At 40.4% G+C, this 17,553-nt stretch overlaps 1 protein-coding gene across 2 annotated transcripts in view; it reads left to right on the forward strand.

Annotated features, from left to right (window-relative positions):
• uggt1 (UDP-glucose glycoprotein glucosyltransferase 1) overlaps nucleotides 1–17,553 on the forward strand; it is a 171,472-nt gene that overhangs the window by 99,585 nt on the left and 54,334 nt on the right. For both annotated transcript variants that reach the window (XM_072255645.1, XM_072255646.1), the window contains 4 exons: nucleotides 10,284–10,379; nucleotides 10,511–10,613; nucleotides 11,757–11,836; nucleotides 17,183–17,372. In XM_072255645.1, the coding sequence (XP_072111746.1) occupies nucleotides 10,284–10,379; nucleotides 10,511–10,613; nucleotides 11,757–11,836; nucleotides 17,183–17,372 (469 nt within the window). The remainder of the gene's footprint in view (nucleotides 1–10,283; nucleotides 10,380–10,510; nucleotides 10,614–11,756; nucleotides 11,837–17,182; nucleotides 17,373–17,553) is intronic.

Genomic DNA, 17,553 nt, shown 5'->3' on the forward strand with positions numbered 1-17,553 from the left:
AAATCTTTTCAAGTTCCAAACTATAAACTTATCCAACCCAGATTCTTCTTTATGGAATCATAGGACCAACTTTGTAGACTCCCTGTTCATTGATCTCTTAAGTGTAGCCCCCCCGGCCACCCTCAGGGTCGCTCGGCTCGCTGTCGTCTAGGGAAACAGCCTTGGCCCTGGCAAACTGGGTAATTCGTTTGTGTTGTTGCTGTGTGAGGTGCCCCACCCCGCCCAAATAACAGACAATACACCAGATGCAATTAAATGATTTACAGTTTATAGATATTACTGGAACTATATAATTAAAAGAGAATAAAATATAAAAGGAAAATAAAAGGCGCCACACTTATCAAAGTTCAATCTCTTCGTGCACAAAAACCGTTGGAGCTCAAGGACCACCTTCTTCAACCTGCGACCTCCTCGGACCACCTCGACCGGCCGCCTGGTGGTCGACCAGACGCTCCACACGAGTCCGTCTCTGTCTCCTCGCTGAACGTCCCACTCGGGGTCCGACCCCGTTAGTGGACTCACAGCACCTCATCCATCCTCTGTCTCGCTCTTCCGCCTTCTCCCCCCAAACCCCGCGCATACAGTATCTTCAAATACACCAAAACCATAACAACTACCCCAATTGGTTACTAGCACTCTCTTTTCACGCTCTAAAGCAAAAACAAGATGCTAGCGCAAACTTTCTCAGCGTTTAACACAACAAAGCCGCATTCCCCAGATTAACATAACAAATACGCCATTTTAATTAGCTTCCGCAGTAACATAAAAGTCGAAACCCCCTTACATAAGCAACATGAAATCACAATCCCCGCCATTACTATGCCATTCACTGTCATGGAAGATTCTTTAATGGAGTTCAACAGATATTTTCATTGATGAATGCTTTTTTGGTAGTGGCTTGCTTGGATGACCATATAATCCATCTTCCCATACCCTGAAAGCCCAATCCTCACTGTGATTGACAATGTATTGAATGTAAATTTATAAACTCCTTTCTTCAGGTGTTATAGCTATAATAAGTGCTCTTGACTATAGATAAAAGTTTAAAGGTTAGCAGAAATCAAAAATGCATGTTCACCATGATTTGGAATGGGGAGGCAGAACATAGAATTTCCTTTCATATAAACTTCATCAGAGCCATTCCTTATAATGCCATGATCTAATGGAATACTAGATGAACTGTATGATACCTCAGAGCCCCATTTCTACTACACCTAATACCATTTCCAGCAGTACAATGTGTCTGCAAAGCCAGATTCAGTGGAACTGTACATCATTAGTACAATACCTCAGAGTGGCATATCTTTGTGGAACAGTACTCTAACAAACAGTATCACATGTCAGTAGCACCATGCCTCTGGAATAACACATCTGACGAAAACAAAGTACTCTTGTAAACCATAAATGAACAGTGCCAGGCACAACTGAGGATTATACTTTTTGGTAGGATGTGGAATGAGACAGTCTCATTGGGGGATCATAGGCGGAGAGGGTCAGTAACTTTAAATTCCTCGGTGTTAATCGTTTCAGAGGGTCTGTCCTGGGTCCAGCAAGGCAGTGCCTCTTTTTTTCTTAGAAGTTTGCAAAGATTCAACAAGTCATCTAAAACTTTGTCAAGCTTCTATATATCTGTAGCGGAGAGTATATTGACTAGTTGCATCATGGCCTGGTATGGAAATACCAATGCCGTTGAATGGAAAAGCCTACAAAAAGTAGTGGATATGGCCCAGTCCATGACTGGTAAAGCCCTCTTCACCACTGAGCACATCTACTCTGAGTGCTGTTGCAAGAAAGTAGCTTCCATGATCAAGGATCCCCACCTTCCAGGCCACGCTTTCTTCTAGCTGCTGCCATCAGTGAGAAGGTACAGGAACATCAGGACCCACACCACCAGGTTCAGGAACAGTTATGACCCTTCAACCACCAGGCTCTTGAACCAGTAGGGATAATTTCACTCAACTTCACTCGCCCTATCACTGACCAGTGTGTATGTGTGGACTGACCTGTTCCCACAACCTGTGGACTCACTTTCAAGGACTCTTCATATCACGTTCTCACTATTTGTTGCTTATTTATTTATTACTTATTGATAGAGAAATCCAGACATGCCTGTACCCAGATTGGGCGGTGCTCTGATCAGCGTCTGTTCTTCATGATAGGGGCAGCTGAAACTAAAACATGGCTGTAGGTCTAAAAGGATAACCCTGTCATGGGAAAAATACCATGAACATCTACCTTACCAATGCCTCTTGTACTTCTTTACTACTTCTATATCAGATCACCCATTAGCCTCATTTGCTCCAGGGAAAACAAGCTTGGCTTATTTGTTCTTTCCCCATAAATTAAGACTTTTAATTTAGGCAATATCCTGGGAAATTCCCTCCGCACTCTCACCAGCACAACCGCAACTGTCCCATTGTGTGGTGACCAAGTATGGTCTAACCAGTATTTTCTAAATTTCCTTGGACTTTTGGGGATTAATACTCAGGTGTCTCGGTTCCTGCTATGCCATTCCATTTACACTGTCTACAACTTGCTGCCAAAATGCACCACCGCACACTCCTTTGTACACAATTTCATCTGACTGACCTGCCCATTCAGATATTTTATCCATGTGCTCTTGCAGTCCATTGCTATCCTTGTTATCTAGCACACATCCAAGCTTTGCACTGTTTGCAAATTTGGAAAAGTTATTAGGTCACTAATATATACCAAAACTGGTACAGCACTTAACCTTGTCCATCAATGTCTACCGTCCTCCCATATGAAAAATTACATTTTGCATTTTGCTTTCTCTCTTTGTTTCCTTCTGTGCACTTCATAATGTTTTAATTCCAAATGCCTTACCAAATGACATCCATTGTACTCTCGTCGTAATTAAATCTGTTCTGTCTCTCCATACCCGCCCCCCCCCCACTCTTTAACCAAAGTTCAAAGTAAATTTATTATCAAAGTGCATGTCACCTGAGATTCATTATCTTGCAGGCACACCTAATAAATCCATAGAATAATAACTATGACAGAATCAATGAAACACTGCACCAGCTTGGGTATTCAGCTAGTATGCAAAAGACAACAAGCTATGCAAATACAAAAAGAAAGAAACAATAATAAATAAATAAGCAATAAATATCGTAAACACGAGTTGAAGAGTCCTTGAAAGTGAGTCCATAGGTTGTGAGAATATTTCAGTGATGGGGGCAAGTGAAGTTGAGTGAAGATATCCCCCTTTGATTCAAGAGCCTGATGGTTGAGGGGTAAAAACTGTTCTTGAACCTGGTGATGGTCACTCCTGTACCTTCTTCCCAATGTCAGCAGTGATAAGAGAGCATGTCCTGGGTGTTGGGGGACCCTGATGATGGATGCTGACTTCCTGCGACAACACTTTCTGTAGATGTGCTCAGTGGCGGGGAGAACTTTACCCATAATGGCCTGGGGTACTATCCATTACTTTTTGTAGGATTTTCCATTCACGGGCCCTAGCGTTTCTATACCAGGCTGTGATGTAGACAGTCAATATACCCTCCACCACACATATAGAAATCTGTCAAAGTTTTAGATGTCGTACCAAATCTCTGCAAACTCCTAAGGAAGTAGAGGCACTGCCGTGCTATCTTTGTAATTACACATGCATGCTGGGTCCTGGACTGGTCCTCTGAAGTGATAACACCGAGGAATTTGAGGTTGCTGACTCTGTCCTAGTCTGATCCTCTGATAAGGACTGGCTCATGAATCTCTGGTTTCCTCCTCCTGAAGTCAATAATCAGCTCTTCGTTCTTGTTGACATTGAGTAAGAGGTTTTTGTGACACCACTCAGCCAGATTTTCAATCTCCCTTTTTTATGCCGATTTGTCATCACCTTTGATTCAGCCAATGACAGTGGTGTCGTCAGCAAACTTGAATATGGCATTGGAGCTGTGCTTAGCTACAGAGTTATGAGTGTAAAGGGAATGGAACAGGGTGTTAAGCACACAGCCTGGTGGTGCGCCTGTGCTAATGGAAGTTGTGGAGAAGCTGTTGCCAATCTGAACTGACTGTGGTCTGCAAGTGAGGAAATTAAGGATCTAATTGCCCAATGAGGTATTGAGGCTAAGGTCTTAAAGCTTATTGATTAGTTTTGAGGAGATGATAGTATTGAATGCTGAGTTGTAACTGATAAAGAGCATCCTGATGTATGCACCTTTGCTGTCTGGATGTTCCAGTGTTGAGCGAAGAGCCAATGAGATGACATCTGCTGTGAACCTGTTGCTCTGGTAAGCAAACTGTGATGGCTCCAAGTCACTTCCCAGGCAGGAGTTGATATGGTTCATCACTATGGATGTAAGTGCTGCTGGATGATGGTCGTAGGGGCAGATAACCACGTTCTTCTTGGACACCAGTATAAGAGAAGTTTGCTTGAAACAGATAGGTACCTCAGACTGTTAAAGCAAGAACTTAAAAATCTCAGTGAACACTCCAGCCATTTGATCAGCACAGGTCTTTTGAACTTGGTCAGGTATCCCGTCTGGGCCAGATGCTTTTCATGGGTTTACCCTCCTGAAGGTTGCTCGGATGTTGGCCTCAGAGACTGAAATCATAGGATTATCAGGAGCTGTGGGAGTAAGTGATGGTTCTTCCATGTTTTGATGGTCGAAGCGAGCATAGGAGGCATTGAGCTCATCTGGAAGCAAAGCCCTGCTATTGCTTATGTCACTTGATAGGAGGTGATACCATTCAAGTCCTGCCATAACAGTTGATTCAAGTTTTGTGCAGAATTGCCACGTTACCTGTGAGGTAGCTTTCCAGAGATTGTACCTGGAGCTCTTGTAACTTTCTTGGTCATTGGACTTGAATGCCTCTGATCTAGCCCTCAGCACACTGCAGATCTCATGGTTCATCCAGGGATTCTGGTTGGGGAAGTCTCTAAATGATTTTGTGGGGACACAGTCGTCCACAACTGTTTTAATAAAGTCAGTGACAACCATTCATTCAGAACCACAGATGAGTCCTTGAACACAGCCCAGTCCTACGACCAGCTCGTTGTTGTCCTAATTTCTGGAGTTTTGCTATCTAGTCTCTTCCTTTATGCAGGTGGAGAAGGACAGCCAAGCAATCCAATTTATTGAAATGCAGTCTGGGCATGCAATGATAGACATTCCTTATCTTCGTGTAACAGTGGGCAAGTCTGTTGAGACCTCTGGTGGTACAGCTTGTATGCTGATGGTAATTGGGCATGATTTTCTCAAGCAAACCTGCTTGAAGCCCCCAACTATGATTTGAAGTGTGCTGGGATGGACTGTTTCTTGTTTGGAGATGGCATCGTGCAGTGTCATCCAGGGCATAATTTTCCCCCTGCAGCTATTATTTCATCTTGCTTTTCAGAACGAGCTAGAGAGGCTATTGGAATGCTCTGCTTACTTGAATGCTCTTGCCATTGTGTCACCATGTGCTCTGTAACATCATTTGTGCGCATGCGCTGGTCGTGCATGCAGCCTGGTACAGCTGTTCCGATCTATTCTTACTTTCTTCTTCTTACTTTTTAATTTACGTTATTTTTTGTATTTTTTTTTCTCACGGTAACACGTCGAAGCTGCACCCTCTCTAACATGCTGGTAGAGAGAGTTTTATTTGGGTTTTCTTTAGCGCTGGAAATGGTTACATCCCAACACGCGGGACAGAAGCAAGGTTGCATTGTGTATTCCACGGACCAACAAAGACCGGCCAGCTTAGCGAACAGAGCGGTGGACACCCCTGCTGAAATCTGGAGGAAAACACACAGAGCGGGATCACAAAGCCGAGGAAAGAGGACCGGGTCGAGACAACAGAGACTTTTGGAGAAGAGGAGTTTGGTGGGTAATACCGTTCCGGCTGACTGGAAGCGCACTGATAGCGGTAAGCGTAAAGGAGTTTGGTGCTTACTGTTCTGGCTAAGAACGGATGGTGCAATCCGGGGTATATTACGATCGAGGAACGTGTTTGCAGACTGGATATTGAACTTTTTACTGTTGGACTTCGGCCACATTCCACCGTGACACAACACTTGGCGGCACGGGAGGTCGTTCCTGCCTGTGGCCATCAAATGTGCAGCTCCTCCCGTGGAGGGTCAGACACCCTGAGCCGATAGACTGGTGCTGGACTTATTTTCCATCTGGCAGAGCTTGCATTTTGGTGTTTGACTGTTGTGGTTTTTTGTATTGCTATATTTACGCTCTATTCTTGGTTGGTGTGGCTGTAACGAAACCAAATTTCCCTCGGGATTAATAAAGTATATCTATCTATCTATCTATAAGCAGTGTCACACCTATATATGTAGAACACGCTTCGAATAACCTTGGTGTTGAGATGATGACAAATTCTGTGCAGAATTTGTATTTTCCCAATGCATTGCTCTCTGTGTGCCAGCATAGTTATGCATAGCTTAATTTTTTTGTAAGCAACCATTTAGATATAATAATTATTTTAAACCACTCCAGATAGAACAGAACAGAAACAGAGCTGCATTCAGGGCTAAGGTATCTATTTGGCAGGAGGAAGGTAAAACAAAATTTATGATGTCATAATAGGTCATTGAACTGAAGTATCCATCAATCACTGCTAGAATGTGTTTTTGATTAAAAGGCACGATCAGATGTGATTATTTTCATCCACTGAAATTGGAGGGTGAAGTGGGGAAATGGTCAGATGAACCATTCATCCTAAGGCGATTGAAAATCTAGCAGCTGTACTCCACAAGATGGCAAGGACAGCATTTGAACATCACTGACTGGAGCTCTAATAAGAAATTATTTCAAGTAGATGTGACTTTTGAAGCCACAGCGAATGTTACACAATTTAACAAAGACTTACAGAATTGTTTAGACTTCTGTTTTTACTCAGGCTTCACCAGAGTTTCTCTGTACGATATAGTAACATATATCAGACATCCCACCTCTCCCGGAAGATCTGGGAGTCTCCCGCATATTAATAGTGACTCCCTGATGTCCGCAAATTATATACAATATCACGGAAATCAATTTTTTTGAGAGCAAGCGAGAGAAAGCAAGAGAGTGTGCGAGAGAGAGCGAGAGCAAGCAAGCGAGCGAGAGAGAAAGAGCGAGTGAGAGAGAAAGCAAGCGAGAGTGAAGGCAAGCGAGAGCGCTTGAGAGCACACGAGTGACCACGAGAGAGAGAGAGCGAGGTACTAAAGTGTACCCCTGCCTAATAGGGGTCAAAAATAATGACAGTGTTGCTCGCTGCACTGTTTGCAACAGTGTCTTTTCTATTGTCCATGGTGGGTTAAGATTGTAAAAGACGTGTTGAGGTGAGTTTAACAGGTGTCATTCGTTCATTAGCATAGCTAACGTTATTTAAACTAGCTGGCTAGCTGCTAAGGAGCTACTCTATTGCAGACATCCCACCTCTCCCGGAAGTCTCCCGCAAATTGATGGTGCTACCTCCCTGAAATGAGTTTTTGCAGGGTGGGATGTCTGATATATGTAGTTATAAAACCTTTTCTCTTTGGAGCGGCGGAGGATGAGAAGTGACCTGATAGAGATGTATAAGATGATGAGAGGCATTGATTGTGTGGATGGTCAGAGGCTTTTTCCCACGGCTGAAATGGCTAGCGCAAGACGGCACAGTTTTAAGATGCTTGCAAGTAGGCACAGAGGAGATGTCAGAGGTAAGTTTTTTACGCAGAGAGTGAGTGCGTGGAATGGGCTGCCGACGACAGTGGTGGAGGCGGATACGATAGGGTCTTTTAAGAGACTCCTGGGTAGGTACATGGAGCTTAGAAAAATAGAGGGCTATGGGTAACCCTAGGTAATTTCTAAAGTAAGTACGTGTTCGGCACAGCATTGTGGGCCAAAGGACCTGTATTGTGCTGTCGGTTTTCTATGTTTGTATAAGATTGAACTTGAACTTAGTATAGTTGTGCTTTACATAGCATAATAATTGATTTATACCCACTTTTTGTTCACAGTACTTTCACACTGGATTTGTTAAATGTTTATCTTTTAGATGTTCGATGGCAAGTCTGGCAGGATTAGGGTATCCTGGCTAATTGGAAAAAGGAGGCATACATTAGGCATAGGCAGCTGGAATCAAGCAAATCTCTTTAGGATGCAGAAGTACACTTAAATCAGAAGGGCAAAAAAGCAAATATGAGGTATGCTCGACAGATAAGGTAAAGGAGAATCTTAGAAGATTCTATTTTTATATAAGGAGCTTAAAGAGTAACTAGGGAGAAAGCAAATCCACTTCAGGGTCATTATGTGGAGCCATTGAACGATGGCTGAGCTTTTAAGTGAACACTTCTTGTTTGCATTTACTGTTAAAAAGATGATGGAAGCTAGGGAATTATGGAGGAAATCAATAATATCCTGAAACATATCAACAATCTGAAAGAGAAGGTGTTAGCAGTCTTGAGGTAGATAAAGATGGATAAATCTTTGAGCCTGGCCAAGTATATAGTAGGACATTACGGGAAGCAAGGGAAGAAATTGCTGGTGCCCTGGCAGAGATTTTTGTTTCTTCCTTAGCTGGAAGACTAGAGGATGGCTAATGTTAAACCTTTAATTAATGTGGCCTGTACAGACAAACCAAGGAACTACAGGCCAGTGAGCCTAACATCAGTGCTGGAAAAGTTACTGAAGGGGCTTCTGAGAGACAAGACCTATCTGCATTTGGAAAGGCAAGAATGGAAGAGGGATACTCAGTATGGCTTTGTGCATGAGAAACTGTATCACGAATTTGATTTGAGTCTTTTGAAAAGATGAACAAGAGGAAAGAAGAGGGCAGGGTGGTAGATGTTGCAGTGCCTCCCCGTGTGCTGTTAAGCCTTTTGACAAGATCCCAAATGGTAGGCTCGTCCAGAAGATTGGATTACATGGAATCCAAGGTGGGCTAGCCAAATGGATGTAAAATTGGCTTGGTGGAAGGAGTCAGAGGGTGGGAGTGGAGGAATGATTTCAGGTTAGAGACGTGTAATCAGTGGTGTGTCACAAAGATTGGTGCTAGGTCCCCAATTGTTTGTCATATATATTAACAGTCTGGATAATTATATTGATGGTATGATTAGTAAATTTGTGGATGACATTAAAATTGACAGTGAGAAAGCTTGTCCAGATCTACAACAGGATCTAGATCAAATGGGAAAGTGAGCAAAAGAGTGGCAGATGTAACATAACTTGGACATGTGCACTGATACACTTTGGGAACCTTAACCAGGGCAGCACACACCCAGCGAAAGGTAGAATCCTGGCGAGTGTTGTACAACAGAGAGACCTAGGGGTGCAAATCCAGAGTTCCTTGAAAGTGCTGGCACAGGTGGATGAGGTGGTGAATGCATATGGCATACTTGCTTTCTTGAATGAGTACAGTAGTAGGGTTGTCATGTTAAAGCTGTACTAGATGTTGGTGAGACTACGTTAGGAACCCTATGTGCAGTTCTGGTCGCCACATTATAGGAAGGACACGATAAAGCTAGGGAAGATGCAGAAAAGATGCACAAAAATGTTGCTAGGACTAGAGGGCATGAGTTATAACTGGAAACCGGATAGACAGGAAACATTTTCCCTAGAGCAAAGGGGGTTGAGGGCTGAGCTTTATAAAATCATGAGAAGCCTAGTGACAGTCTTGTTCCCAGAATAGAGGAGTCCAAAATAGGACATAGGTTTAAGGTGAGGCAGGAATGATTTAAAGGGACTTGCAGATGGTGGTGGAAATTCGGCCCTGATGGAATGAGCTGCCAAGGGAAATGTTAGAGTCCCATATAATTATAACGTTTAAAATAAATTTGGACAACTTCATGGATAGGAAAGATTTGAAGTGATGTGGGCCAGATACAGGCAAATAAGGTTAGCATAGATAGTCATCTTGGTCAGCATGAACAAGTTGACTAAAGGGCCTGTTCAGATGTTGTATGACTCTACTGAGTATAAACTTTGTCTTAAATGTACAGAGTTTTTTTCTGTACAAATTTTATTTGCCTATTTTAAGACAAATTTAACTTTGTGCTGAATAGCATTTAGGAGACTTGCATAAAACCCATTGACTGTTTATCTTGATGATGCCTTCCAAATGATTAATTGCAAGTGCTTATCTTCAATTATAGAGTGCCTTTCATTTTCTTAAATTAAGATAGTCATTCTCAATTATTTGCTTTCAAAGTTTAAAATGCTTGTGAAAAGCTCTGGGAAAATAAAATAGAATTGTATTGATATAGAATCTCTACTAATGGTTCAAATCTCTAGAAGGGTTTGGCAGTTAAATAGCTCTCAGCCTTCATTTGGCAATTAAACTTATTAATCACAATTTTCCCCCAGTGCTAGTGATCTAATAATGAAAGTGGACGCTCTGTTGTCATCCAAATCCAAAGGAGAGGCAAGGGTTGATCTCCAATTCTTTGAAGAAAGATTGAGGTAAGCAGCAGCTGGACAATTTAGAATGCTGTATCTAATATTTCACTCAGCTAGATGTCAATTGTGATTTTATTTTTTATAAAATTCTTTCTAATGATTGAATCAAAATTTTGACCATTATTTCTTACTAGTGCAATTAAATTACGGCCAAAAGAAGATCAGGTTTACTTTGAAGTAATGGCCATAACTGACCCTGTGACCAGAGATGCTCAGCGACTTGCCCCTTTCCTGCTGGTGAGTGGTGTTGGTAAAACTGCTTTGAAGTTATCTCCCATCTTTTCTACTGTGTCCTTCTGTATTCATCACTTTGTCTTTTCCTTCCTTTGCATAAATTATTGTCATTAGAAATTTCTGCATCACGTATGGATTAATGCTTAATTTAAAAGAAAAGTCATTTGAGAATACTCAGCCCATTGGCTTTAACAGTATCTGTTCACCAGGTTGAAGTTGGGAATTTTGCAGTAGGAGTCAAGGGAAGTATGGCTTGGGGCAAGGAATAGAAGAAATGAGCATATGCATTAATGTCAATTTTTTTTGTGTCTGTTTACAAAGTCAGTTGATCCACCTTCAATTTTTGTTAGTAACTAATGTGTTTAAGAAAATATCGATTCTGCACTGTTAAAGTCATTGTAAGGTAGCAATCATAAGATTAGTATAATTCTGAAATATGTGACTCATAAAGTATGAGACTACAGTGCTGAACCTTTATCATGCTTGATCATTCTACAACTGGAGACCCGTGTCCATTTCTGCTCATTGAGATATGAAGAAAGCAGCTAATAGAGTTGATATCTAGTACTGGAAATGTAAACTCTATAGAGAGCTGAAGGCGCATCTTTGATTGAGGAGCAATTTTTTTAAAAAGTAAGTATATTTAAAGACATAAATCCAGAGCACTGTTTCAAATTGAGCAACTTGATACAAGGAAACTTGGGTTTAATGTAGATGCCATATTTTGATGCTAGGTTTATGCAACATTTGGTGAGGAGCATGATGGAGGTAAAAGCAATGGAATGAAAGTACAGTTTGATGAAAGTATAGATTGAGATGGAATAAGTGACATCTCACATTTGTCCTTTTGTAAATGCAAAATCTATCTTGGTCAAATAAAATTACTGATACGAGATGTTAATCTTCACAATATGAATTTAATTTTCCGGTCTACTTCAAAGGTGTATTTCATTAACCTTGCTAGTTATGCTGTGAAGCCATAAATGTTGCCAGCATAGAAGACTGGGTGAGCCCACTACCTCCTTCAGCTCTTAACTAATGCTATTTCAGAGGTAGCTTCATTATTCAACATTCGCCATAGTTCTGCATCTTCCTCTTTTTCATATGTTAGTCCAACAAAACATATAAAATGTCTTCAATTTTCAGGTTTTAAATCAATTGATCAACATGAATCTTCGAGTGTTTATGAACTGTCAAGCAAAACTTTCTGAAATGCCTCTGAAAAGGTAAAAATTTCATCTGCATCAGCTAAAGCAGCTGTTTTTGACTGAGAGATATGCTGATTCAAGTGGGAAAACTGCGAGTATGGTATATATTTGCATTTTTCGAAGCTGAAGAATTAATTTAAAGTAAAGATTTTACCTCTAGTCATACTGTAAGACTACGTAACATCATTACAAGTGAATACTGTAGACAGTGTAATAGAAATATTATGTTAGTACTCTGATAAAGGAATGATCTTTGAAGAACAAGGTTGAAGACATTATCTAGCAGGACTTTTATGCATTTTCTCAGCAGTGATGTGGTCTTTTTGATGCACTTAACTATTTTCTTTTGCATCAGTTATGATTTAAGTTGGAAGAATTGTATTTTGATTTTCATTAAAAATGTATGAGTGCCCTTTACTGCTTTAACATGAAAGTAGTTATTCTTGATCTCCACTGGTATTCAACTCTGGATTATTGCTGGGTCTGCGTTTATGAGCAAGTAATTATGTAAAATGTATATTAAATATACGGTACATAATACTGCAAACAGAATGTGCTGAAAGGGCTAATTATCCTTAATAACCTTGGATCACTCATGGATCTTGATATTGATGAATAAAGTGCCAGCCCACACTGGGATTTCCTCCATCTGTTCAAAGAAACAGTTTGAGAAAAAAAAACGTTATCACATTTTAGCAGGCATAAAAATGTACATGAAATATATGAATTTGGATCGAGTGTAGGACACTCGGCCCCTCAAGCCCACTCTGCAGTTTAATAGGATCATGGCTATCTGGCAGCAACTTCTGAAAACTCTGCATATAAATTCTAATGGGAATCAAAATGCATTTTGTAACTTTAAGCAAATTATGACAAATGCTTGTGATTGTTCCTTGTACAAAAAACAATTAACAATTGTGCATAGACCAGCATACAAATGAAAATATGAAATATAGTAATAAGAATGTTTATATCAAATGGATTTTTTCAATAATTTTGATTCATCGTGTTCTCTTTGAAAAAACCTAGTTCTTCAAAGGATTTTTGGAATTGTATTCAGAGCCACAAACCATTTAGCTTAGATAATTTCAATGTTGGCAAGGAGTCAAAAATATCTAATTAATAATATGGAAATATTACTTCCAAAATATTTTCAAGAAGTATTAGTATTTTATGGCATTATGAATAATTTGTAGACCATAATTGGTTTATCAGATTAATGTCTGGATAATTTCCCTCATTTGCAAGCTGAAATCAAATAAAAGACATTTGTCAGAATAAAGTGTTCGGGCCCATTCTAAATGCAAATAGGAGGCTAATTCTGTTTAAGATTCCTTTTCCAAAACCATACTGAGTTTGCTCTATTACTGTTTTTCCAGATACTTGCTTTCCAACCTAACAATCCTCAAATGATATGTTTTAGTCTACTTCTAGAAAGATAAGTCTTGACATCTTGTCTTATTACAAAGACAAACAGAAAAAAATGCCTCACCTGAACCCTTCATTAAGATTGAAGTTCATCTGTAGTAAAAAATGAAAACAGTTTTCCAATTTACACATATAAAAGTTGCTGGCGAACACAGCAGACCAGGCAGCATCTCTAGGAAGAGGTACAGTCGACGTTTCGGGCTGAGACCCTTCGTCAGGACTAACTGAAAGAAGAGCTATTAAGAGATTTGAGAGGGGGAGGGGGAGATCCGAAATGATAGGAGAAGACAGGAGGGGGAGGGATGGAGCCAAGAGCTGGACTGTTGATTGGCAAAAGTTGATTTCCAACTTACTGTCCTGTGTATAGCACTGGAATGTGGGCTGGACTCGGTTTGGGATTCTAATTTATGCACAATCTCGTTTCTAGGTTAGGATATTTCTTTACAATATACTGAACATTTAAAAAGGTTGTAGTTGGCAGTAGTTAATATTTGTTTTTGATGGACTCATTTGTAGCCGATTTTAATATTTTTCTGTAAACCTGCTTTAATTACTGGAATATATCTGTAGTTTGTTGTTTACTGTCTCTGATAATAGCAAAATATTTCCAAAAATATGAACTTTTCCTTGAAATTAAATTGGTGCCAGATTGTAGTACTTTGACTAGTGATTGCTCACCCTAATATGACTTGCCATTGTGAAGATTCAGTGAAAGTCGGGTTAATTCGGTGTGGGTCTGTCTGGGTTGCATTGGAAAAATAGTAGATTATGTGGTGGCAGGTGCAAAAATGTCTCCCGAGTGGGAATGATGAAGTTCAATCAAGGATAGGAAGGGTTAGGTTCAGTGTAGTTCAAGAAGGTCATGGATCAAGGTGAATATTAACTGCAGGGAATGGACAGAAGGAGGTGTGGTGCTGCCCTGGTAAACCAACAGAGGTTGGGTGGTGTCTGGATTTAGAAGGTGGAGGGTTTTAGGCAAAGCTACAGAATGGGGGTGGTTGATTTGGGAGAAGAGTTCAGTGAGCGTATCACTTAATCAGAAGTCAGATAGAGGCATAGCGTCATGGAGAAGTACAGCACAGAAACAGGCTTTTCGGCCCATCTAGTCCATGCCGAAACCATTTAAACTGTCTACTCCCATCGACCTGCACCAGGACCATATACCTCCATATCCCTACTATCCATGAACCTGTCCAAGCCTCTCTTAAATATTGAAATCGAGCTTGCATGCTCCACTTGCGTTGGCAGCTCCTTCCGCACTCTTATGACCCTCTTTGTGAAGAACTTTCCCCCCATGTTCCCATTAAACTTTTTACCTTTCACCCTTAACCTATGACCTTTGGTTGTAGACCCACCCAACCACAGTGGAAAAAGCCTGCTTACATATACCCTATCTGTACCCCTCATAATTTTGTATACCTCCATCAAATCTCCTCCCAATCTTCTACATTCTATATTCTATATCTATTTCAAGCGGTACCAATTTTTATTTCGAAATCCTTTTTTGACGCTGTTGACTCTTAAAATTTCTTCATATATGTGGCAGAATAAAAATCCTAGGCTAAGTAAAAAATACTTACAGAAGTATAAAAAGGATGCTGGTCTGGCATTGCCGAATTTAAGATTTTACTACTAGGCAATTAATATCAGATATTTAATATTTTGGACACAGGATTTGAATATAATCCCAAGTCCACAATGGGTAAACCTTGAATGTGAATCTGTACAAGGGTTTTCATTGGTTTCTATTTTAGGGACTTCGCTTCCCTTTGTTCTTTCCAAATTGAATAAATAAATGGTTAATCCAATAATTAAATATACATTACGAATATGGTTTCAATTTTGTAAATTTTCTGGTTTGAACAAATTTATTTTATCAAGCCCTATTATATCTAATTTTTTTTCCCAACCCTCTGTTATGGATCAAGCCTTTTTGGTATGGAAAATGAAGGGTATAATATGTTTTCGTGACTTATTCTTGGATAACTATTTCATGTCTTTTGAAGAGTTGTCTAGTAAATATAGCTTGCCCAGATCCCATTTTTTTTAGAAACTTTTTAAATACTATGCAATGTACTTTTCCGACTTCGTATCCAACTGATATAACGAAAAAAATTTTTAGGTTTAAACCCGTATCAGAAGGGTTTAATAGCAACTATTTATGATATGATTATGAAAATACAGCCAGGTATATCTGATAAAATTAAGAATGAATGGGAAAGGGAACTTCAACTTTTCTTACCTATAGGGAGAAAGTTTTCCAATTAGTTAATACTTGGTAGTGTGGAGGAGCAGAGGGATCTGGGGGTACATGTCCACAGATGCCTGAAAGTTGCCTCACAGGTAGATAGGGTAGCTAAGAAAGCTTATGGAGTGTTAGCTTTCATAAGTCGAGGGATAGAGTTTAAGAGTAGCGGGGTAATGATGCAGCTCTATAAAACTCTGGTTAGGCCACACTTGGAGTCCTGTGTCTAGTTCTGGTTACCTCACTATAGGAAGGATGTGGAAGCATTGGAAAGGGTACAGAGGAGATCTGCCAGGATGCTGCCTGGTTTAGAGAGTATGCATTATGATCAGAGATTAAGGGAGCTAGGGCTTTACTCTCTGGAGAGAAGGAGGATGAGAGGAGACATGATAGAGGTGTACAAGATAATAAGAGGAATAAATAGAGTGGATAGCCAGCGCCTCTTCCCCAGGGCACCACTGCTCAATACAGGAGGACATGGCTTTAAGGTAAGGGGTGGGAGGTTCAAGGGGGATATTAGAGGAAGGTTTTTTTACTCAGAGAGTGGTTGGTGTGTGGAATGCAGTGCCTTATTCAGTGATGGAGGCAAGTACACTAGTGAAATTTAAGAGACTACTAGACAGGTATATGGAGGAATTTAAGGTGGGGGGTTATATGGGAGGCAGGGTTTAAGGGTCGGCACAATGTTGTGGGCCGAAGGGCCTGCACTGTGTTGTACTGTTCTATGTTCTATGTTAACTCTTCCTCTATACGTGCTAAACATGTGTTGATACAATTTAAGGTGGTGCATAGGGCTCACATGTCTACATTCTAAAGAATACAGTTCTAACCTATTCACTCCTTCCTTATAAGTCAGGTCCTCCAAACCCGGCAACATTCTTGTAAATTTTCTCTGCACTCCTTCAAACCTGTTTACATCTTTCCTATAGGCAGGTCACCAGAACTACACACAATACTCCAAATTAGGCGTCACCAATGTCTTAAACAACTTCAACATGGCATCCCATCTTCTATCCTCAATACATTGATTTATGAAGGCCAAAAGCTTTCTTTATGACCTTATTATGATGCTTTTATAGTAACACTGAAGCATGCCTCACAAGGGCAACTAAGACCTGCTTCTGTACACATAGATAGTAAGAAGGCACTGTTGGATATGAAACTGTAGGTAAAAGTTCCAAAGAGGCTTTATTTGTACATTGACTACAGTCGTATGTAATCAAGGGCCTGTGTGCATTAATCATCAGGCATATAAAAAACACAGATGGAAAAGTGCATCTCATAGTAATCTTCATCTTACATTTTATTTTTCTGTTGAAATTGAATCATGGAGCTCACAAAAATGTGACACCAAGCAATTTGGTTTCTAAATGCTGCTGTGTGTCATTCACTATTGCATTAGATTTAGTGGTGCACATTACTTGGTTGCAAATGGCAAATAAATTTATAAGCTTTGATTTAAGACATTTTTGCCTTGAAGTTTAATGCCGGTCAGCCGATGTGCTACATGTACTCTGCTTCTGAAATTTACTTCTGTTCTAGTCAGTGAACCAGAGAAAATGTGCTGCTACTATAAATGATATGCTTTGTGCAAGGGAGCGAAATTCTAGGTCATCAGCTTACATTTTGTAAGAAATATGTGGAGGTAGAATTCAATGACTTTAAAGAAATATCTCCTCTTTATTTTGTAGCATTTACCGTTACGTTCTGGAACCCGAAACGGCGTTCAAAGCAGATGGCACTTTTGCACCTGGCCCAGTTGCCAAATTCTTGGATATGCCTCAGTCTCCTCTCTTCACACTTAACATCAACACTCCTGAAAGCTGGATGGTGGAATCTGTACACACCTCGTATGATCTTGACAATATTTATTTGGAAGAGGTATGTCTAGATGAGCTTTTTACATCTATGAGTATGATCAATTATATGGATGTGGAGTATAGTCGCTGTCATCTCCACAATCCTGATTGAAAAGTTATAGAACCTGGGCCCCTGTACATCGCTCTGCAGTTCCTAACCGGAAGACCACAATCTGTGCGGGTTGGTGACAATATCTCCTCCT

Source organism: Mobula birostris, chromosome 4 (genome assembly GCF_030028105.1).
Source record: "Mobula birostris isolate sMobBir1 chromosome 4, sMobBir1.hap1, whole genome shotgun sequence".
NCBI classification, from domain to species: Eukaryota; Metazoa; Chordata; class Chondrichthyes; order Myliobatiformes; family Myliobatidae; genus Mobula; species Mobula birostris.